Below are 24097 nucleotides of genomic sequence, written 5' to 3'. Positions count from 1 at the left end.
TCCTACACTCGTCTCTCTCTCTCTCTCTCTTTCTCTCTCTCTTTCGTCTTTAGCTCCCTCTAATTCTACATTATTAGAGATGGAATTGCGGGAGGCAAAATTAGAGAATAAATCATTTTTCCTTATCTCTCTCTTATTTTTAGCTCCCCTAATTCCACATCATTGGGGTAGAATTGGGGGGCTAAATTAGGGAGATGAATCATATTTCTAAAACAGTTAAAAATTACACGTAACAGTCTTGTAATTCTAGAATTTCCCTTATATTTAATGTTTGTTTTTTATGAGTCCTAATATTTAATGTTAACTAGTAGAGGTGCACGTACGTTGCACGTAGTTTCACATGTTATTCTATATTTTTATATTATTATTTGATCTTGTGCACGAAAGTTTTACCAAATGTCTCACATGGGTGTGGGTCTCACACAATGTGAGTCTCATGTGGGTCTCACACCCATGTGAGACATTTGGTAAAAATTTTGGTAGAATTATTGGGGCCTCTAGCATTTTTGTTTCAAATAATTTTTATACTTGTTCTTAATGCATTGAAGTGTTATTATGAGGGTAAGACTTGGATTTGGAAAAAGTTAATAAATGCTAAGAATTTTTTTTTAAATAAAAAAATCAAGAAATTTAGATTGGGAGATTGGAGCTTCCATAAGACTTGGGTTAAAAACTCCCTTTTACTTAATATATAGTATAAATATATAAATATAAATATAGATATAGATAATATACAGGTCTATTTTTTAGATATTTTTTATTAATTAATTATCTTCTTGACACATTACTTTAATAGTGAGCCTACCTTTTAGACGTAAATAGTAATACTCAAAATAAAAAGAATGAAGGAAATCTTTGATTTCTTTTAATATGATTTGTCATTTTTAATGACATTTTGACTTTTTAATAAACAACCCTAATCATGTAATGTCATATAATATTTTGATTGTCTAATATTATTTCATAAATGGAAATTTGCATTCACAAATAAAACCTGTAATTAATGTTTTCACACTGTATCCAGTGTAGATGAGGACAGTTTTCACTTACTCACTATTTAATTTAAATTTGTTTTTGCCTTTTTCATCATCTATTGAGATTATCATTATCTTATCCATGGTTTATGACAAAATGCTATATCTATACTACGGTCACCATGTCTAGTTCAAATCTCACCAAATTATATCCATTAACCAATCCCAGTTTCTCACAATTTGAGCAAATCAGGGCTTGGTTTATTTTCACGTAAAATATTTTACATAGACAAATATTTTTTTATAAATTAATTTTACATAAAAAAATCTTTTTTGTTTTTATTTTTCAGCGTTTGGTTGACACTTGAAACAAAAATATTTTATTGTTGAAAAGATAAATTTTGATTCAATAAAGTATCGTTTATGACTTTTTAGTGACCTAAGGCCCTGTTGGTTTCACTAGATATAAAATGGAGAATATAACATGATGTGAGATTTAGTCAGGATATATAATAAATAAAATATATGTATTGGATAATATATCCCCCAATTCATGTTTGTTGACTTCATATATAAGACTGGATATGTATTATCCATATTTATTTTACAAAATATATTGTGGGATATAAATAAGTAATTTTCAAGATTGCCCACATAATATATTTTAAATACCCATATTGGAACTAATGCAAATAAAAAAATAAAAAATTCATATTATTTTATATTGGAACAAATTAAAGATTCATATTAAATTCAATAATTTTTTCAAACAAAAAATAAATTATATTATATTAATGTTAACCTGATAATGACAAAAAAAATTATATTATATGAAATTTAAAAATTATATTAAATTAAATTCAATAATATTATATTATATTGAATTCAAAATTTATATTAAATTATATTATATTATATTAAATTCAATTCAATTCAATAATATTATATTATATTATATTATATTATATTATATTCAAATTTTATGTTAAATTATATTATATTATATTAAATTCAATAATATTAAATTCAATTCAATTCAATAATTATATTATATTAAATTAAAAATATTATATTATATTATATTATATTAGATAGAAATTGAACTTTTTAAATCATGATATAATGGGGGTGGTGGTATTGTATATCTTCCAATTTTGGGGGATATATAATCCCATAGTATATTATATCATCTTTAAAAAAAAATTACAAACATGGGATATGTGGACCCTACAGTATATAATATTCAGTTCTACCCTTTATATCCTGAAATCAAACAGGGCTAAGATTTTTATTTGGGCTAAATGTATTGAAAAGGTAGTGAGTCGGAGTTAAGTTTGTAAAAATCGACTTGCAAAAATTTTAAAAGTAAGTCATTTTTGAAAAAATGATACACAAATATTTTTTTCCAAAAATGTTTTACTTAGCTTTTGTTAAAACAAACAACAAAAAATAAGTAAAATGTTTTTAAGAAAAAAACAAATAGAGTTCAAATATAAATAAATTTTAAATGACTATGTAACAATATTAATGTTGTGATTATGTAAATCAATTGTGAGTTTGGGATCAATTTAAAGAAGTCATGTTTTTTTCGAACTCCTTGTCTGTATTTTTTTTAAAAAAAAAAATTATTTCAAAATATTTTATTTTAAAAAAATCTTAAAAAATGAAAAAATCTATAAAAAAAAAAATTACTGAAGACAAATTCTTGACTTTTTTTTATTTTTAATAAAATTTGTTCATATATAATATACATAATTTTGTTCATCTAGTCAAGTATAATTTAAAAATATAATTTTTTTTTTAAAAAAAATTAAAACCAGACACACCTTAAGTCCTAAAAAAATAAACAATAAAAAATATAAAGTTTTGCTATAAACACATAACTAGCCTATCACCCGTGCTATGGACGGGATAATTATAGATATTTTATGTTTGTTTTTAACACATTAAAGTGTTATTATGAGGATAGGACTTGGGAGTTGGGAGAAGTTAATAAATGCTAACGTTTGTTTTTCTTAAATCAAAAAATCAAAAAAATTAGATTAGGAGATTGGAGCTCCCACAAGGCTTGGGGTTAAAAACTCCCTTTTGCTTAATATATAGTATAGATAGATATATATGTGAATAGTGATTTTTTATTTTTTTTTATTTTTTTTAAATGTCTTCTTTTTTTCCTTTTTTATATTATATTAAAATTTAATATTTTGATAATAATCATATGTGTTGGACTTTTCAAAGAATTAAATGTCTTTTTTTTATTATTGTATATTTTTTTTTATACTTATTCTTAATGCATTAAAGTGTTATTATGAGGGTAAGACTTGGGAGTTGAAAGAAGTTAATAAATGCAAAGGTTTTTTTTTTTTTTAAAATCAAAAAATCAGGAAATTTAGATTGGGAGATTGGAGCTCCCACAAGACTTGGGATTAAAAAACCCCTTTTGCTTAATATATAGTATAGATAGATATATATGTGAATTGTGATTTTTAATTTTAATTTTTTTTTAAATGTCTTCTTTTTTTCCTTTTTTATATTATATTAAAGTTTAATATTTTGATAATAATTATATGTGTTGAACTTTTCAAAGAATTAAATGTCTTTTTATTATTATTATATATATATATTTTTTACTTATTCTTAATGCATTAAAGTGTTATTATGAGGGTAAGACTTGAGAGTTAGGAGAAGTTAATAAATGCAAAGGTTTTTTTTTTTTTGAAAATCAAAAATCAGGAAATTTAGATTAGGAGATTGGAGCTCCCACAAGGCTTGGGATTAAAAAACCCCTTTTGCTTAATATATAGTATAGATTAGTTTACATAATCAACTAGCTATCACCCGTGCTATGCACAGGATAATTATAGATATTTATATTTGTTTTAGATTTTTTTTAATATATAAATTATATTTTTTAAGATTTTTTTCTTATCATTAACTATAATGTATGAGAGAAGTTGAAAATGGTATTGCAGTAATTATATACGAATTGTATCTATAATTATTTGTATGAGGAAATTTTAAATGCTGATCAGGAGATTTTGACCAAATCAATAATTGCAGGTATGTGGAAAGATATGTGGATTGAAAAAAATTAATAAATACTGATCAGGGGATTTTGAGCAAATCAATAAATGCTGAGTTTTTTTTTTTTAAATAAAAAATTTAAAAAATTCAGATTGGGATATTGAAGCTCCCATAGGTCTTGGGGGTTAAAAACTCCATTTTGCTTAATATATAGTATAGATATAGATAGATAGATAGATATATCTTTTTATTTTTATTTTTATTTTTGTGTGGTTTCTATTCGGGTATTTTTTTTTTCAATTTATTTAAGTTGGAGTTGTGGGTATCTTTTTTTTAAAAATTTAATTTATCTGTGATTTTCATTTGTTTTTAATTATTATTATTTAGGTAAGTTATGATGTGAGTTAGATATGTGATAGACATGTGAGTTTTATTGATTAAAAATTTATTTAGATAAACTTTAAAGATTTTTTTTTTTAGTTTTTTAGTTTTTTTTGTTATGTTATAATATAATATATAAAATATAGGTAGATATCTACAACTTTAATAGAAAATATTATCTGATTTTTTGGAGAAGAGAAAATGAATGCAAGTTTTAATATTTTTTTTTGAAAATTTGTGAGAGAGATTAGGAGGGAGAGATTATGAAATATTTTTGTTATTAAATAAATAAATCAGTCAATATTTTTTTTAATCTATTTTGTAAATTAAAAATCAATAATTTTGGAAAATTGATTAATTTGTCCCATTAAGTAATTTAAAATTTTGATGGATATACATAAAAAAAATACATAATTATATTATTAAATCATAATTCAAATTTAGATATTATATCTTTTTGAGATCTATAGCTAAATTCTTATCTTTTTATTTTTGTGTGTAACCATAGTATATGGGAGAAATTGAAAAAGGTGTTGCAATAATTATGAGAGAAGTCAAAAGGGATTATGGGTTAGGAGAAATCAATAAATGCTGAGGTTGGATTGGGAAAAGTCAATAAATGCTGAGGTTTTTTTTTTTAAATTAAAAAATTAGAAAATTAGGATTAGGAGATTGGAACTCCCACAGGCCTTGGGGTTAAAACCCCCTTTTACTTAATATATAGTATAGATAATAGATGTGACACAAATAATAAATCTCACATATTGAGTCCCAACCTTCCCTTTGTGTCTCAAATTTTTTATGTCAATAATTATATGATATTATCTTTTATCACTCATAAATATATATTTTTTATTATTTTTCAAACACTTAGATGTTATTGTCAAAATCAATCATAATAATAAAAGGTACCACATGATATATACCCTATCTCAAAAAAAAAAAAAAAAAATTACTCTACCATTTCTGTACAATTAGCTTTTTTCCAAATTCAAATCAAATTCGATTTATCTCAAATTTATGTAAAAATCCCACTAATGATAATCCACATCCAATTGGGTTACAATATTCTCTCGCTATGTATAGGTTAGGTCCAATTGGGTTACTCCGCTATTTCTGTACAATTAGCTTTTGAGTAATGTTAGAAATTTTAAATAATTTATTAAATTTTTTATTAAATCTCTCACATAAGTGTGGACCTCATACTCATATAAGAGGTTTGATAAAAAAATTAATAAATTATTTAGAGTTATAACATTTTTCTTAGCCTTTTTTCCAAATTCAAATCAAATTCGAATTTATCTCAAACTTATGTAAAAATCCCACTAATGATAATCCACATCCAATTGGGTTACAATACTCTCTCTCTCAGCAAGGATCCTCTAGAATTTTTTTTTTCCTAGAGTTTCCTAGAGTGGTGTGTTGTATGGTTAAGATTTAATGACAAGTCACATCAATTTTTTAGCATTAAATCTCGCTCATACAACACGCCACTTTAGAAAATTTTAAGAAAAAAAAACTCTAGAGGATCCTTGGTGCTCTCTCTCTCGGTCAGGTCCAATTGGGTTACTCTGCTCTTTCTGTACAATTAGATTTTTTCCAAATTCAAATCAAATTCGAATTTATCTCAAATTTATGTAAAAACCCACTAATGATCATCCACATCCAATTGGGTTACAATATTCTCCTCTCTCTATATATAGGTCATGTCTCATTTACCTTTCTTTGAGACTCTAGTTTCTGGGTATTCTGGTTTATTGGATTTTATTTAGTCTTCTGTGTTATTGTTCACAGAGAGAGAGAGAGAGAGAGTGAGAGAGAAATGGAGATTGATCTGTCACCGAAGTTAGCGAAGAAGGTGTACGGAGGAGATGGAGGGGCGTACTACGCCTGGTCTCCGGATGAGCTTCCTATGCTCCGTCAAGGCAACATTGGAGCAGCCAAGCTCTCCCTTGACAACAATGGCTTCGCTCTTCCTCGCTACTCTGATTCCGCCAAGGTCGCTTATGTTCTTCAAGGTATATAACATAACTTAGATCCCAATTTCTGTTTATATATATATACACACACGCATGTCTAGTTTCAGAATTTTGTTCCATTTTGGTATGTGGGTATATCTGGATTTTTTTTATATTCGTTTGTTATTTTGTGGGTTTTTGTTTTTTTTGGCTTTTTGATTTTTTTTTTTTTATCATTATAATTCAGTTTTTTAAGTGTTCTGTGATTGGTTTCTCAATTGAATTTTCCTCTATTGAATTTCTAATTTGTTTTAGAATGAGTGATTTGAATTCATGGGTCTGATGTTTCATCAGTGATCAATGTTCAAGTAGAGTGGTTACTGGTCAAGTCCTCTTATATCCGCTTAAAATTTGAATTACTTCTTGTTGTTATCAAAATGCCACTCTGAATTTAAGCTGATTTTTTCACACACACAGACACTTGCATATATCTGTAATCTGTATACCATGTGTATGCATCAGTCTGTGGTATGTACCCTCTAAGGGTTTGTTAAGACGTGATGTGATCCAAGTTAGAACAACACTAATCACATCGAGTTGACTTTGAGTTATTGGAGTTATGATAAAATGTTGTTGGGTAATACTTTTGAGCACATTGTGTCGTAGTTTTGAGTGAGGGGTGTGTGTGATGCATATTCATGCTACAGATTTTACCTATATGTCAATATATTTGGTTAATTCACTAGAATTTGGTTTGGGTTATTTATTTATTTTTGGAAAAAGAAAGATATGTTGTCTCTGATTAACAGGTTAGCATTCCGTTCATCTCTGTGGATATGCCAGACACTTCTTTTTGTCCAGAGATAATTCTTTTAGCAATTTTTTTTAATAGAGATCAGGAACTTGGAGTTTGTGTGAGAATTGCATGGTTTGGTTTTATTGTTTTGGCATCAATTATGGGGAGTCATGACAATAGAAACTATAAAAGGCTTTTCCTTCTTGTGAAGGATGAACTTTTGTTGTTTCTTTTTGCATAATGTTGTCGATTTGTTATTTAGTCAATTAATTTTTTTTTATTATTGTTATGTTAATGTTTGGCCTTGGTTTTATAGTAGATTTACATCCTCTCTTTCTTTTCTTTTCTATTTTCTTTCTTTTTCTCTTTTTTTTTTTTTTTTTTTGGTTGTTGTGGTAATAGTGAATGAATCTGAATATTTTGTGACACCTTTTGTTTGGCCAGTGACAAGTATTTGTCTTCACCAAACACCCTTCCTTGTTAAGAGAGCTTGATTAATTGTTTTGAATACCTCTAGCAATGTTGGTACTGTGATGTCTAAATTCACCATAGTTGGATATGGGTTCTTATAATGATTAGGTTTCCCAATTCTGTGAATCTATCAGGGTTCTGGTTTTCGCAGGCTTTTCCAAATTCGAATTTGGAAAATCACTTTAATTGCTGTAAGGAACTTGTATGCTGATTTTGCCCTTACTCAAACCTGTTTTCTCACTTGTTTATTTGATCTTTGCGATGTTTAGGTAAAGGTGTTGCCGGAATTGTCCTCCCCGAGAAAGAGGAAAAGGTGATTGCGATAAAGAAGGGCGATGCAATTGCCCTCCCTTTCGGTGTTGTCACATGGTGGTACAACAAGGAAGACACCGAACTTGTCATCCTCTTCTTGGGTGATACCTCAAAAGCCCACAAATCCGGTTCCTTCACTGATTTCTTTCTAACGGGCTCCAATGGCATCTTCACGGGCTTCTCTACTGAGTTTGTGAGCAGAGCATGGGATTTAAAAGAAGATGTTGTCAAAACCCTTGTTGCAAAGCAAACCGGCAATGGTGTTGTCAAGCTTGAAGCGGGTTTCAAGATGCCCGAGCCCAATAACCAACACCGTGATGGGATGGCATTGAATTGTGAGGAAGCTCCGTTGGACGTTGACATTAAGAAAGGTGGGAGGGTCGTGGTTTTGAACACCAAGAACTTGCCTTTGGTCGGTGAGGTTGGACTCGGAGCTGATCTTGTGAGGTTGGATGGCAGTGCTATGTGCTCTCCTGGTTTTTCTTGTGATTCAGCTTTGCAGGTGACTTATATTGTTAGAGGTAGCGGCCGGGTTCAGGTTGTTGGGATTGATGGAAAACGGGTCTTGGAGACAACTCTCAAGGGTGGCAATCTGTTTATTGTGCCGAGGTTTTTTGTTGTTTCAAAGATTGCTGATCCTGAGGGAATGGAGTGGTTCTCCATCATCACCACTCCTGAGTAAGTATTTCTTACACAATGCTGCTTCTTGTTTGTTATTTGTCTGATGAATTACATAGGGCTTCACACAATTTTTCACCCGTCAGTCCTTGATCTAAATTGGGCTTTGCTCAAATTTTGAATCAAATTAGATGAAAAAATTAGTGAAGGGTTGGAGATGCTTTAAAGAGAATAACCAAATATTGGTCTGTTTGGTAGTGTGTTGTTTGATTCATTTTTGTTTTTCATGTTTTGGGCTTCACTTTTTTTTTTTTTTCCAGCAGTCCTCGGTCTAAATATAATTCCTAACATTTGGTTACTAATAAGAAGAGAATAGATGAAAACAAAATTGGTCTGTTTGGCAGTGTTTTCGCTTTATTCATTTTTATTTTCCATGTTTTTGGAAACAAAGAGCACATATTGTTTTTATATCATTTTCATTAACCCTTTTGAAAATTCAGAACTAGTTTTTTCGAAGTTTCCTTTGAAGTGAGTTATTTTCTGAAAAAAATTCCCAAAACATTTTGCCAAACAAATTCTCTATGCTTTTCCAGAGAATAATAAAACATAGATGAACTATTTGTTTAACATGTCTCTAATACTAATAATATATATTGTGTATTGCAGTCCGATTTTCACTCATTTAGCAGGAAGTATTGCACCATGGAAGGCCTTGTCACCGGAAGTGGTCCGAGCTTCTTTCAACGTTGATTCGGATGTAGAACAGCAGTTCCGGTCGAAGAGGGCTAAAGAAGCCATCTTCTTCCCTCCTCCAAACTGAGAAATGGATTAGCGCTTCCTGTTTTCAGTTTCAAATCATATCTTAGTTTGGTACTTTTTCCGTTGTGTTTTCTTTCTGAGGTGGTGTTTGGGATGGATATTACAGAACATAAATATTTCTTTTTTGCTTGGATTTTATTTTATTTTTCAATACAAAGTAAATGTTTATTAATTAGTGAAGAATTGGGTATTGTGAAACTGTTGCATGTGTTTTTTTTTTCTTTTCCCTGGCTGAACTAATCTCAGTACACGTAGTCCCTCTTATAATTTTGAAGGGATTAGAAGTCAAATTATATAGATTTGGGGACCAATTTGAGCAACCTTCACGCTATTTTGAGTGTCAATAGGGGTATTTATCAGGTGGTATTTGAATCGAATGTGATTGGTGTCAATGACAGTATTTGTGAGGATGTAATTGATTCATATGGAGGTTGTATTGATGTTTTATCAATTAATATGAAGTAAGACCATCTCCAACCCAAAACTAAATGTTTCATCAAATTTATTGATGAAAAAATTTATCTTTTGCTGCTTTAACCCAGCACCAAACATTTCATCAAATTCAAAATTTCTCAAATTTTTCATCCAGTTGAGGATTGAATTTGCCTTCCATCAAATCATTGTTTATAGACATTAGAGTTACAAGTTATTTTCACAATTGGATGACAGGCCAGTTGTCCACTTAGATGACCACATCTTTGCAAAAAATTGTGAAAAAATTACATCGGCCAGTTGTCTTCCGAACATTCATCTAGTCAACCCGTGATTTGATAAAATTTCAAATCACTCCATTGGAACGCGCGATATCAAATAGTTTTTTAATCAAATTTAAGTGAAATTTGATGAAAATTTTGAGTAAACCATTGGAGATGCCCTTAGGCATATCCAGTGTTTATTAATTTATTTCATTAAATTTGAATAAAAATTCTATCTGATATCACGTTCTAACCGAGGTTTTTGATCTTTCATCAAATCACTGGTCGATCGGGCGAACGACCGAGCAATTGTTTGGCCGATCGACCAGCCTGTGAAGCCCCTGAAAAATGTATTCTCTTTAAAAAAAACCCTTACGTTTGAATTATTTCCTTAAAACTCCTTAGTTCGTAAATTATTTCGAATCTTGCCGGTTAGCATTCTTAATTTTTATCGGAATAAGAATATCCTAGCCGAATTAGGTTCCTTAGCCTAATTTAATTTAATTCTACATGAATAAGGTTCCAATACATGAGTTTAATTTCAAGCCCTCACTTCTTTTATTAATTTTAAGATTTGCTCCAAACTAGTACATGTACTTTTTACACTATAGTACCACCAAATCAATTTGTGGATCTATATATATATTGGGAATCAACAATAATTCATCCCCCCTTTTCCCCCCACCCCCTTTGACCCCCTCTCTCTCTCATTGGTTACATTTTCTTTTTCTTTTTCTTTTTTTTCCTGCTCCTCCAATCACCACCCACCACGTGGCAAAGGGGGTGAGGGGGTGACCCCCAAAAGGGGGTCCCAAGCATTATTCATTGGGAATATCTCCATAGTACACATATATTGAATAGAATATTCTCCATTTTCCTTCTCCATGGCCGGCCAACCTAGGAGAGTGTAAGGAATCAATTTTCAAGTAGGGATGGCAATTTAAACCCGGCCCGACGGGGACCCGACCTCCTGACCCCGATTAATACGGTTTTTCCCCGAAAAATACCCCCGACGGGCCGGGGATGGTATTAAAAAAAAAATCCCCGGTCACTTTCGGGCCGGGGACGGTGATAAGAAATTCCGTCCCGGGCCTGGCCCGACCCCGGCCCCGCTCTCCGTCCCCGTTTCTGCCCCGCCTAATATATATTAATATTATGCACTGCACTCATCTCTCTCTAATATAATATATATCAACTCTCTCTCTCATCTACTAACAATCCCAAAACAATATCAGTGGGTACCCTCACCTCCTCTCCTCTCTCTCATTTCGGATCGATCTCTCTCCCTCTCTGCCGCCATGATCGATTCTCTCTCAAGCTCTCACTCTCGCACTGTTCTACTCTCTCACTCACTCTCGCACTGTCCGCGACGCCGATCGGCCTCCTCCGTCGTCCATGGCCTCCTCCATCGTCGCAGTCACAGCCATCCATTGCCTCCGCATCTCCGATCGTCCTGCTCCTCCTTCGTCCACCACAGATCTGTATGTGTATCGTCCTCCATCTGTATGTATACATGTATGTATACACAGATCTCAGATCTGATCTGTCCATTTTTATTTTTATTTTTGGTTTATGATCTATTGATGATGTTGTTGATATGTTGATGTTGAAAATGATACATTGATGTTGATGATTCTGTTGATGATGTTGTTGTTGTTGATGGTGGTGTTGAAACAGATTTGGGGGGCGGGGAATTTTCGGGTTCGGGGAAACCCGATCCCCGATGGGGGCGGGGATGGGGACGGTGGTAGGTTCCCCGTCGGGGATCGGGGCCGGGGAGATTTTCACAATCGGGGATCGGGGACGGGGAGTGGGATCCCCGACCCCGTCCCACCCCGTTGCCATTCCTATTTTCAAGGCTTATAAATCATGGCATTCTAAAAGCAAAAGTACCAAGTACCCCTAAATGAAGAGATTGTGTTCCCAACTTAATTCCATTCCAATTAGAGGCTAACTAAATCTTGTCTAATCACATAATTAAGTCCTTTAATCACTTCCTATTCTTTTAGACTCCAAGTTACTTTGTCTCCAAGGAAAGTTATTTTTCTTTTTCTCCAAGTACACCCCTTTCTTGTCTACCAAGTAAACTTTATTTTATTATTTTTCCTTTTCTTTTGTCCCAAGTATCCTTACCTATAAATTGAGCTCACATCTCAACCATTTTTATCATTCTTCTTCTTGGTCCATCCATATCTCTATCTCTCTCATATTGTTCTCTCTTAAATTATAGAAATTTTGAGTTTAGATTAAGAATGTATAAAGTGAGTGTAAGCATTTTCGTAACGGAGGAGAGTTGTAGGTTTTGTGAAACCTTACATACCTTATGCCACTTTGGAGATTCATGGAAAAATATTAAGATTCGAGTGTTGGAGATGGAGGAGATTGATTTGAGGTAATTCGATAGTATATAATATGATTTTTTTTAAATCTCTTTGCAAAGAGTTTATTTTAATTACTTCCAATTTGTAATCCCCTTGATTATTATGATAATTTGATAAATCCTGTGAAATAATTCTATTGACACGTTTGAGTACTCTGGTCACTTGATAAATTCTATGAAGTTGTTTTATGTAGTCAGTATTGATTTGTCTAGCTAAATGGCATGGAAATGCTCTGTATATGACCTTGCCAATAGCTTGCACCAATAGCCCAGATAAGCGGTTGTGCTTGGGTGAGGTGGTTGAGGCCGGCCACTGGTTATGTACCGAGTATGACTAGGTATTTGGTTCTGGATAAATTATCTTATGTCGAGTTGACTTGTTTGTGCAATTTGGTAAATTGCTTGATTATCGAATCTAATCGGTTGTGCAATTGTTTGATCTCTGTTGATTTATTTTCTGTCCGAGCCTTGTTATTCCTGTTGTATTGTACACTTCCTGAATTAATTTATTTTTCAAGCGTGGAGCAAATTTAGTGGCGATTGGGGTTGAAGCATCTAAAGAGATTATTTGAGTTGGAGATTTTTTTTTAGTCCACAACTATATATTGTTTTTGGAAATTTGTATAACTTATGTTTTGGAGACATTTGAGTTAATTATTTATGGAGACGATTTGTATATTTGTATATTTGAGATTATGAGTTATCTGTAATTATAAATTTGAGGTTGATTTGATTTATTAGCGGCTCAGAAGTTGGGGCGTTACACAGCTAGTATAAATTATCCAATTTAAATTGCAAAGAAGTGGATGTCCGAGGGAATAACTGGCCGGTCGTCCAGTTTTCTTACACTAACGACTATTTACAGTAATTTGATAAAAGCTTTCACTATTTCTCAATTTGATGAAAATTTTAAGGAAAATGATTGAGACCACTAATTAGTGGTAGCACTAATAATGTGGCACGGTGTTGCTGTGCTCTTTTTTTTAGTGTGTGCCAACTCACTAATGGTGCTTTAAAGTACCAGTTTCAGTGATATGTATCATTGACCAAAGCTTTAATCATCCTCAATTTAATATCAAACTAAAGACAATGTGGGAGCATGATTTTGATTAATTTTTCATTAAATTTAAATTTAGTAAAAGAAAAGGTGAAATTTTAGAGATAGCTAACACTATCTAATAATAATAATAATATGAAGTAATATTGATTAGCGTGAAACATTCCTCGTGGCACGGGCTTAACAAGTATTTCGCAATTGTGAGCGTCTCAATTTTTGCTGTTCAACTATAAGTTTATTAAAATTGACCTCCTTTAAAAAAAATTAGAGATCAGCCAAGTTAATTAAAAAAAATACTAATGAATCACACTTTTTGTACAGACAATAAAATCATATGAATTTTTATGATTTTCAAAACAAGATAATCCGAGATAAAATTTTTGAGTAAGCCATCAATAGGAAGAGATTTAAGAAAAATATAATCAATCTCACATTAAAATGATCGAAATTAATTCAGATAGTGAGCAGTTATTGAAATAAATAAATAAATATATATATATATATATTAATAAATAAATAAATAAATTTTAATAAAAAATATATGATAATATATATTTTATTATTTCTGATATTATTGATAAAAGATGAGACTAATTTCTAAAATTCACGAAATGTGAGGGTACTTTATTCATTTTTTGATAAATTACCCACTCAATTCTGTAGACTAATTTCAAGGTAAAAATCGAAGCAGCAAACTGTGTTTGGCAGGTGGGTTTGTAGGTTTTTTTGGTTATTTTAGTTACAAAAAATAAAATAGGCTATTTTAGCCATAACAAACAAAACATCACATCCAACTCATAATCATTACATTCTTCTCTCACAAAAAAATTAAAAAAGCCAAAAAGTCAAAAAGCCCTTCCCAAACCAAACTTTTAAGCCCAGGCTAAAATAGCCAAAAAAGTCAAAAAGTCAACCCACTTTCCAAACCAAGCCTTAATTTAAATAATAAAAAAAGGACAAAAATCGAAAGGGTGCTGTTATGGTGTGCAACCATATGCAACCAACACAAAAGGTGTAAGTGAAAGATGTAAATATAAAACGAAACAGTAAACAAAAAGACGTAAGTGTAAGGTATAAATCGCACACTTAATAAAAGTCCAATTCGAAATAGCATACCGTATTATATATCAGGCCGTTCTAATCTGCAAAATTGCAAAAACAGCCCCGATTTCAAGATATATATATCTACACACCCAGCAAGTCCATACATGATTAGCTAAACCCTGAGATGGCGCCATTGAAGTCTCTGGAGCAGCAGTATCCCATAATCGACTCCAATTTTCAGCAGTTTTGTGCTTCTCATGGCATTTTCTCAGGTCTACTTTCCTTCCTTTCTCTTTTTCCCTTTGTAATTTTCTCGAGAAAAAACTAGTATTACTGTTCCTTGCATTTCTTCACCTTCAACTGTTTTCATCTTTTAAGTCTTAACACCCCCACAGAAAAAAGGGTCAGTTGGGAATCTTGTGTTTAGCCCTAGAATGGGATTTCAATATGCTGTTTTATTTTCCATTAGCCTTGTGTTTGGTTGCTAGGAAAATGTTGAAAAGAAAACCGGCAAAAAGTCTGATCTTTAAGATTTTTATTTTCTGAGAACAAAAACCCTTCACCGAACGAGTATTATAAAATCTGCCCACTGTCCTGGTGTCTCCTACAAAGATGGCTTGGTTATTGTGGAAACAATAGGATAGAGGATTTAAGTAATGGTATTGTGCAATGCAAGGTAGGTTTTTAGGTTTCAAAATATGTGTTTCAGTTAAGAATTTAAAAATCTAGCTTAGACAATTTGTGGCATTTGAGCGAAGAGGCAAAGAGTGAAGCATCTAAGACTTGAGTAGAAGTTGTGTCCTCTGCCATTGTGTTAAGTGAAGAAGCAGCCGTGTGATGGAAGTGTTTTAGAGTTGAGCAATAGAGTGGCAGGCTCGTATCATCAAAGATGGAGCTGTGTCCAAGCACGCCAAGCAAGCGGCCTTAGAGTTGCTTGCTTCATAAAGAACGAGCAGCCTTGTGGAGGATGGCTGCCTGAGTAAGCTACGTAGGAGATCGAGATACATCATACATATGCCTATAAACTTGAAAAAATCTAGGCCTTTAATAGTAAAGATTCCAATGGATTGTTTCATCTAGTAACCTCACCACTTTAAGTTCTTGAATTTGATATTGGTCAATTCATTGGCTTCCATCTTAACAATTTTCTGCCATGAACTTTGTCTATATACGACCATTTTTGTTAAATAGAAAATCAAATCATGAGTGTTTTGCTAAAAAATAATGAATCACGAATCATAAAATTCACTTAATTTAGCACAATATTTAATTATATATATATAAATAAATGAAATAAATATCAATATATATAACTAAATTATTATTTTTTAATTTTGCGAAAATGACACTATTTCTTGAATTTTGCACACAAAATTGAATTGTAGTGATTCATCAGTGAATCGCAATGATTCACCATTTCATACAATTCACTCAATTTAAGATTCAACAACAAGAATCAAATTGTTTTGATTGGAACTTCTATCAAATCATATAAATCGAATCGTAAATCGTAAGATTCTATGACATAAAGTTTTTGGAGTATGAAGGGCCATGCTATATACAGATATCAATATGCCTCACTAATTAATCGTACTCTAATTTTTTCTGTATCTGTTTCCATGCAGTGGAAGACTTGCTCATTCATGACCTATATGTATTAGTTGCTTTAGCAGAGCAATATCCTACTTCAGAGAGATTGAAGCAGGTTAGCTATTTGATGGAAAATTTGCTTCAGTTCATCGGTATATCAAAGTATCCTAGTATTATATGTGCACTTTCTTGTAAATAGGGCATTACCCAGGCCCTCTCTATTATAGATGGTCGGCATCAACCGTGGTTGAATGGTACGGAGTTGTTGGAAGATGCTCAACAGAATAAACACATCCTATCTACTGGATGTGAAAGGTATATTGGGCCTCACCACTGCTATATGCTTTGGCTGCGGTAACAGTATGATACAAATCAACAACTATCGTTTGAACCAGGATTGATATGCTTCTTCATGGCGGGTTACGTGAGGGGCATCTAACAGAACTGGTTGGTCCGTCGTCATCTTATAAAACACAGGCATGAATCCATTCGCTCGCAACTGAAGTTATCCAAACTTTCCTAGTTAGTTTTGATTAAATGTGCTTCTGAGTTATGTTATTAAGATGTTATTAGTTTTGCTATCATTAAATTATTATTGTATGCTTGCTTGACCTACATTTGATCACCATTACAGTATCGATGATACAAAATCTTATAATTGTTTAGGTTTGCCTACAAGCTGCCTCAAATGTTGCGAAAATGGGGGAAGTTGTATTCTTAGACACAGGCAACTCCTTTTCACCTAAACGCATTGCCCAGTTTCTCACATTAGATCCTGCTGACAAAGAGGTCAGATATTTTTAGGATTATATTGCTCAACCAACTGCCTTAAGCTAAGTCTGACAATGAATAACAACAATACATAATTAATGTACGAATCTCTGTATGATACCTGCAAAACTTGGCTCAAGTTTAATGTTTTTCTGTGTCTTTCTTGCAGGGCAACCACACTATTCTTCAAAAAGTTTTGAAGAACATAGTATGTTACTCTGTATATGACATTTTCACGCTGTTGGACGTGTCACATCAGCTGAAGTCCAATTTGACATCTCAGGTTTATTAAAATGAAACACTTTTTTTTCTTTCTTCTTCTGTTATTGTCCATTTGAAAACTGGTTCGGCTGCAGACAGGTGGTCAGGTGCGGCTGCTTATTGTTGATTCGATTTCATCACTTATCACCCCAGTTCTTGGAGGCAGTGGTTCACATGGTATTTTTTATATCTCTATATATATATGACACTTTACTATTAGAAAGGATTATGTTCTGCGTACCAAGTGTGCTTTCTAATGGAAAGGATGATGCACTTGGATGGAGGGAAAAGGAAAGTCTGTGATCATGTATAGATGCTTTTTCTTTTACTTCTTTTTAGTTTTTATTTAAAGAATTAGGTTCATTCATATGTTTTCATATGTCAAAAGCATCATTGATGTGTTTGAAGAAACTAATGGGCTTATGTTTGACTGGTAATTACAGGCCGTGCTTTGATGATTTCTGCTGGATCATTTCTAAAGAAGTTGGCACACGAGCATAACCTTGCTGTGCTGGTAAGTAGTGCACTAGAAATTACATTAGCATCTTCTTGCACTATGAAAAGTGTTCACTTGGTATAATCATTCTACTTTGTCTTCATTCCCAGAGGTAATATTTTCAATTGATTATAATAATAAAATATAGTATATTCAATTAGTGGGTAATTAGCTCACCAGGATGTCAATAAAGAAAACCCTGATCAGATTCTTGAAGTTTATGAACTTGTATTCAAATGATTGCTTAGAAGTGTAATTGTATGGTATAATACCAAAATTATGTTTACATTTAGTTATTGGCTGAACTGTAGAATGAGAATCACCGTTCTGAACATGTTAAAAATTTCAAATGCCTATTAATCTCTGATGGAGATAAATTGATATGGATTAATGTCCTTCCCATATAGACAACTCATATGTTTCTAGTAATTTGTCTTCTACAATTTTTTGAGTGTTGAGTTCTATTCTAGGCAACACTTAAAGATCAAGATTATTTTTCATTCATGATTGATGTAGCCTTTTTTGTCATTAGCACCAGTTAGCAGTTCTATCTTCTGATTTCATGAATGCGGTTAGGCAAAAACCTACTTTCCATGTTGGTTTTTGCTACTTGTTTTTGATTAACTCGTGAAAAACTGGTTTTAACTTCAAATTTTGGCCTAGGGTCATATTTTCTGTTGTATTATTTACTGCAATTCACTAAGTTCCCATTCAACCAGTCCTACTCTAGTCTGATCTGTACTTATGGAAGATGAAAATGTTAAAATATTTCTTTTGAATTGGATATTGATTGATCTAGCCTTTCAAAACAACATGTTCCATCATTATATCTATGTATTTGCTAGCAATTGCTTTTGTAAAGTTTATTTGGAAACATATGCTCAAGGTGACCAATCATATGGTGAGTGGAGAGGGAGGTATTCACAAGCCAGCGCTTGGAGAGAGTTGGAAGACCATCCCGCATGTGCGGCTTCAGCTGTCCCGTGAACACGGAACCAACGTTTGCAACATGTGCATACTTAGACACCCAAACATGGTATGTTCCGTCTCTATACTGCTAACTATTATAGGAAGGAAAGACTAGGTGCAATATTAAAATTTGGTGAAGCTATGCCACTCTGATCTTTCTATTAACTGAGAGGGTAAAGATGTGAAATTAAATATAAACTAAATGGATAAATATGTAAAATTACTACTAATTGAAGGAGAAAAATATAAAACAAAACTTCATAAAGAGCATGGGAAGTAGGTTAGTGAGAGAAAAAGTAGGAATATGTAGGATACAGGGAGAATTGTTTGGTTCCATTTTTCCAAAAACATTTTTTAGAAAAGTCTACTTTCTTATTTTTTGTATTTTTTTGTTTTTACTGAATTTTTTTAATATTTCAAGCAATTTTTTTACTTTTTAGACATACCTAACATAAATATACCTAAAAAGTAAAAAAATTGTGAAAAATACTTTTTAAAAATTCACTAAATATTAAAAATACAAAAAAAAAAAAATACGAGAATTCAGTACATTTTTTTTAATATTTTTATGTATTTATTAATTTTTTAAAATATTTTTTCAAAATTCTTTTTACTTTTTAGATACATCTAAGTAAATTGTATCTAAAAATGTAAAAAAATTGTTTAAAAATTTAAAAATATTCATTAAAAACAAAAAAATATAAAAATCAAAAAACTCAATTTTCAAAAAACTTAATTCAGAAAATTCAAACCAAACACACTGAATGAGATTGGTTAATAAAATGTAAATAATAAATATATAAAATAAAACCACATTATTTAGTTAAGTTAACTAAAAAAAAGTAATATTACTTAATAAAAATTATTTTTATTTTTATTTTTTTTTAATTGACGCACTCATCTTAACTACGTGCCAACCTTCTAGTATTCTATGTTGTAGTCTCTTATTATGTTTACAATCAATATTTGCCTTTTATGTTACACGGCTGAAATACACCTCAAAAACCTGAACTACAGGGGAATAAATTGTGCCATCGGGCATTATATTGCATTAAACGTTCCTCTGTTTACACCCCTTTGTATTGACTATGGTTTTCGTATTATTTGTTGTTCTTTCTCAGGCTTCTGGTAAGGCAGTGAAGTTTATAATTTCATGAGTGGTCCATCCGAAATTGTACTGGGATTTGTAAAGGAATCAAGAGGCGAAATCGTGTAAAAATACAGTAGCTGTAATGAAATATATCTTAGAATAAGTTCAAAGGGCATTTACTTGTAAGGTTTTTTTTTTTTTTTTTGGGTTGATAATTTCGTTTTATTTTATTTGGCTTCTATCTCTACTTCATTTTCAGATCTTTGTATTTTTTCAGGAATGGCAATGCTAGGGATATCAAATTTTTTACCAAATAAATGACTGAATATCTCACATGGGTGTGGGGTTTGTAATTTTGTGAATCCCACATGTGAGACATTTGATTATTTATTTGGTAAAAAATTTGGGATCTATAGCATTTTTCTTATAGTAATTGAACATGTAAGTGAGAATTGGAGATTATAATGAGTGTTTTAGCAAATCGAATTTTGTTGACAAGGAAATGGTGACAATTGTGGAGTATTATGCAATTTTTTTTATGTTTATTGATTTAGTTTTTCATTTTCTAATGAAGGATTAAATAGCTTCTCCCTTTTGAGTAAAAAGTCAATTTGAATTTTATGTAAAAGCATTGGAGATAAAAATAATAATAATAATAATCAAATTTAATGAAAAGGAAATTTTGGGATCAGAGAGAAATTTTTGAAAGAATTTCAATAAAAAGATTAGAATAATTTATATCAAATTAATTTTTTTTTTTTACTGGAGACATCAAGATCTTTAGTTGGTTTCTGGTGAAACTTTGGCAATATTCCATTGATTTCCTTTACATTTTTGAAGTGTAGATCTATCCTTCTCAAGTATAGTTCTGCAGCTTTAGAATGTAGATTTGGACCTTTTATGTTCGGAAAAAAGAATTTTGTGAGTTTTCCTTTTGCTTTCTACATAAATTTTTGGGCAGCGATGGCGGGAATAGGGGGCTTTGAGGCAGTTCTTGTTTTCAAGATCTCATCTATGAATAGTTCGGTGATGTTCTCTGATTTTGACGGCTTTGTTGGTTTGTTTTTTTTCTTCTTCTCTGTTTTGTTATACCGGTGGCCTTTTGCTACTTCCTTTGTATGTTGTTGTTTTTTTAATAATACTGTGTTCCTTGTCCTTAAAAAAAAATAAAATTAAGAATTAAAAATTGAATTAGATAATTTAAAAACAAAAAATTTGTAAAAAAAAAAAATAACTAGGGTTTGGAGATGGTCTCATGTCTTCACATTTGAATGGTTAATAGATCTGGTGACGTGACTGAGTTGGCCGGGGCCAAGCCAACGTTTCATAGCTCTTGTGCAAAAAGTTGAATGAAACGTAACTCTTGATTGAATTCAATGATCACTTGGAGACCCGAACCAGTGAATCAGACACTACTACAAACCCTCATATTTCACCATTTCAAATCCACCAAACTCATTCCTTCTCTACCTTACCACACTCTTCGTCGTCCCAACAGCAGACCCAGAACGAGTCCTCGCAGCCAACAATCTCATCACAAACCACCACCAAATCTTCTTCGCAAACCAATACCTTTCGTCACCGACCTCAAACAACTTGAAAACCCAGATGAAGCCCTCTCTCTCTTCAACCACTATCGCGAAATGGGTTGCAAACACCACTACCCATCTTACTCTTCTCTCGTTTACAAGCTTGCCCGTTCGCGCAACTTCAAATGCGTCGAAGCCCTCCTTTTTAACATTCGGGACCACAACATTCGATGCAAAGAAACCCTTTTCATTGCTTTGATTCAACATTACGGGAAGTCCCAATTGCCCCAGGACGCTATTGAGCTGTTTCGCCAAATGGATTCTTTCAATTGTGTCCGTACTTTACAGTCTTTCAATGCCCTTCTCAATGTTCTTGTTGATAATGGGAGGTTAGAGAATGCGAATGAGATGTTTAAGGGTTGTTCCAAATTGGGTTTTCGACCGAATTGTGTTTCGTTTAATGTCATGATCAAGGGGTGGCTTGAGAGGGGTGAATGCGAACAAGCTGGCAAAGTGTTTGATGAAATGCTCGAGACACAAGTTGAACCCAGTGTAGTAACTTATAATAGCCTGATTGGGTATTTGTGCAAGAAAGGTGACTTGGATGGGGCTAAGAGTCTACTCCACGACATGACCCAGAAAGGGAAAAAACCCAATGCAATCACGTATTTGTTGTTGATGGAGGGTTTGTGCTCATTGGGTAAGCATAAGGAAGCGAAAAAGATGATGTTTGATATGGAGTATCAAGGGTGTAAACCAAGACTTGTAAATTATGGTGTTTTGATGAATGACCTCGCAAAGAGAGGGATGATTGAGGAAGCCAAGGCTTTGATTCTTGAGATGAAGAAAAGGCGGTTTAAGCCAGATGTCGTGACACACAATATACTGATCAATTACTTGTGTAAGGAAGGAAGAGCTTCTGAGGCTTATAAAATCTTGGTGGATATGCAGGTTCAAGGTTGTGAGCCAAATGCAGCCACATATAGAATGATGGTTGATGGGTTTTGTCGGGTTGAGGAGTTTGAGGAAGGTTTGAAGGTTTTGAATGCAATGTTGATGAGTAAGCACTGTCCACGTTTGGAAACGTTTTTCTGTTTGGTTAGGGGACTAATCAAGTGTGGCAAGGTGAATGATGTTTGCTTTGTTTTGGAGGAGATGGAGAAGAAGAAAATGAGATTCGATTTGGAGTCTTGGGAAGTGCTGGTTAGGGATGCTTGTGGTGAGGATGGAGGTGCAAGCGGTCTTGTGACTGAACTGATCTCTGCTCTTTAGTAGGCGGCTTCATGGAATCTGACTTACTGATCCATGGCAACTGGAAATGTATTATCTAGCTTACCTATCATGTGGTGAAATTGATCCGTTGACTGGTTGGGAAACTGTATGCTGCTCTTGCAACATAGCATTCTGGACCTTAGGGTTCTTTCGTTGGTCTTTTCCTAGTTTCGGACTATTATTGGCTGTTTTTTTGCCGGTTCAGTTCCTTAGTAAATGGCCATTTTCAGGTACAAAATGAAAGGCCACAGATTATGGAAAACATTGGATTTATTGTTCATAGATTGTTTATCAGGTAGACTGTAGACAATAATCAGCCATTAAGTTTGACATCCAAATTTCCTACAAAATTGGAGGAAACCCAATTAGTGCTTGGAGTTGGTAGACTTCATCAACTGTTCAATCCATGATCTAATTATGAACGGAGACAAGGGCACTTGAATATCTGGCATGCAAGTGAGCTTACTGGTCTCAAAATTGTTATTCAGATCTGTGAGATAACGACTGTGCATTGATCAATAAGATGAATAAATATATCAATCAAAACTAAAGATTTATGGCTATTTACAGGTGCTTCCAAGAGTAATAACATGACTGGGAATTTTGTATTGTAGTAAGTTCAGAACTGTTGGAAGAGGAAAAGCTATGTACATGCGATCCCCTCATATTAACTGGTTTCATTTAATATTATTGACTGACTTGTTTAATGCTCAAAGCTGAACGCAAAAAGTCCAACATATAGAAATTGGGGTCCTGATGATTGATGCATGGTTCACGTTGCTGTGTATGCAAAGCACTTATGCAGGTATGTACGGTTCACGTTGCTGTGTATACAAAGCACTTATCTATGCAAAGCACTTGATTTCATGTGTAATCTTCTTCAATAATCGGAATGTTTGCAGATGTTATAAACTTGTTAATTATTGTGTTTACCAGATAGTAGTGGAAAGAGATTGTAGATTTTAAGATGATAACTTTTGGGGTGGACTTTGTAGTTGCCTAAATCAATACACAAATCACTAAAAAAAAACAAAACAAAAATAAACATTTGTGTTACCTTTTACCTTTCTTCAAGATGCTAATACATAACAGTCTCTATCTGGATTTCATTTGGGTAGAGAAATGTATCAAAAGCACAGTGCGAGTCTGTGTACTCAAAGTGTCAAACTGACTGAATTTTCATTTTCAGGAGTTATTTACTTTGGAGATTGCACATGTGCACACTGCTAGTTACAAATAATCCTACCACCTGATGTAAGTACATAATTTTTTAGGAATAAAATACATATACCACTTAAAAGGTGGTGAAGATGTGTTTCCAAGGTCCTGCTCACGCCAAATATTTATTTTATTGTTTTTTTGGCTTCACATGTGCACACTGCTAGTTACAAATAATTCTACCATCAGGAGTTAATTATTTGGCTTCACATGTGCAATGCAGGATGATGGTACAATAATCTAGAATGTGGCCTTGTTTGATGAATTTTGAAAAATCAAAAAGCGTGACAGAATTTGTATTCACACCAAATTGGGCGTACACATTGTATAATATTATAGATATTTAGGCCTAGTTTGGAAAGACTAAATAAG

General features: G+C 32.5%; 3 protein-coding genes across 3 annotated transcripts; all 3 read left to right on the top strand.

Annotated features, from left to right (window-relative positions):
• The first annotated feature begins 5917 nt into the window (after positions 1-5917).
• Positions 5918-9533, top strand: LOC114288550 (RmlC-like cupins superfamily protein). The gene is made up of 3 exons (XM_028232075.2): positions 5918-6397; positions 7874-8594; positions 9201-9533. Exons 1-3 carry the CDS (start codon positions 6202-6204, stop codon positions 9352-9354), a joined length of 1071 nt encoding a protein of 356 aa, XP_028087876.2. The 5' UTR covers positions 5918-6201; the 3' UTR covers positions 9355-9533.
• A 5071-nt stretch (positions 9534-14604) lies between these two features.
• Positions 14605-20251, top strand: RAD51D (DNA repair RAD51-like protein). Its single transcript, XM_028232073.2, has 10 exons — positions 14605-14801; positions 16155-16234; positions 16319-16434; positions 16515-16596; positions 16786-16908; positions 17060-17173; positions 17247-17328; positions 17595-17665; positions 18534-18683; positions 19738-20251. Exons 1-10 carry the CDS (start codon positions 14714-14716, stop codon positions 19771-19773), a joined length of 942 nt encoding a protein of 313 aa, XP_028087874.1. The 5' UTR covers positions 14605-14713; the 3' UTR covers positions 19774-20251.
• LOC114296572 (Tetratricopeptide repeat (TPR)-like superfamily protein) lies at positions 20245-23424 on the top strand. The gene has a single exon (XM_028240871.2). It carries the CDS (start codon positions 21083-21085, stop codon positions 22505-22507), a length of 1425 nt encoding a protein of 474 aa, XP_028096672.2. The 5' UTR covers positions 20245-21082; the 3' UTR covers positions 22508-23424.
• The last annotated feature ends 673 nt before the right edge of the window (positions 23425-24097 follow it).

Source organism: Camellia sinensis, chromosome 3, assembly GCF_055761805.1.
Source record: "Camellia sinensis isolate YWXY chromosome 3, ASM5576180v1, whole genome shotgun sequence".
NCBI lineage: Eukaryota > Viridiplantae > Streptophyta > Magnoliopsida > Ericales > Theaceae > Camellia > Camellia sinensis.
Note: the sequence above shows the minus strand (reverse complement) of the source record. Positions and strands in the feature narration are given on the sequence as shown.

Excerpts from the sequence above, each read along its gene's own strand:
- LOC114288550 (XM_028232075.2), top strand. The coding sequence starts at position 6,202 with ATGGAGATTGATCTGTCACCGAAGTTAGCGAAGAAGGTGTACGGAGGA. Across the intron at positions 6,398-7,873 it reads GGTCGCTTATGTTCTTCAAG|GTAAAGGTGTTGCCGGAATT; the intron begins GTATATAACATA and ends TGCGATGTTTAG. Across the intron at positions 8,595-9,200 it reads TCCATCATCACCACTCCTGA|TCCGATTTTCACTCATTTAG; the intron begins GTAAGTATTTCT and ends TGTGTATTGCAG.
- RAD51D (XM_028232073.2), top strand. The coding sequence starts at position 14,714 with ATGGCGCCATTGAAGTCTCTGGAGCAGCAGTATCCCATAATCGACTCC. Across the intron at positions 16,235-16,318 it reads CTTCAGAGAGATTGAAGCAG|GGCATTACCCAGGCCCTCTC; the intron begins GTTAGCTATTTG and ends TCTTGTAAATAG. Across the intron at positions 16,435-16,514 it reads CTATCTACTGGATGTGAAAG|GATTGATATGCTTCTTCATG; the intron begins GTATATTGGGCC and ends CGTTTGAACCAG.
- LOC114296572 (XM_028240871.2), top strand. The coding sequence starts at position 21,083 with ATGATCACTTGGAGACCCGAACCAGTGAATCAGACACTACTACAAACC.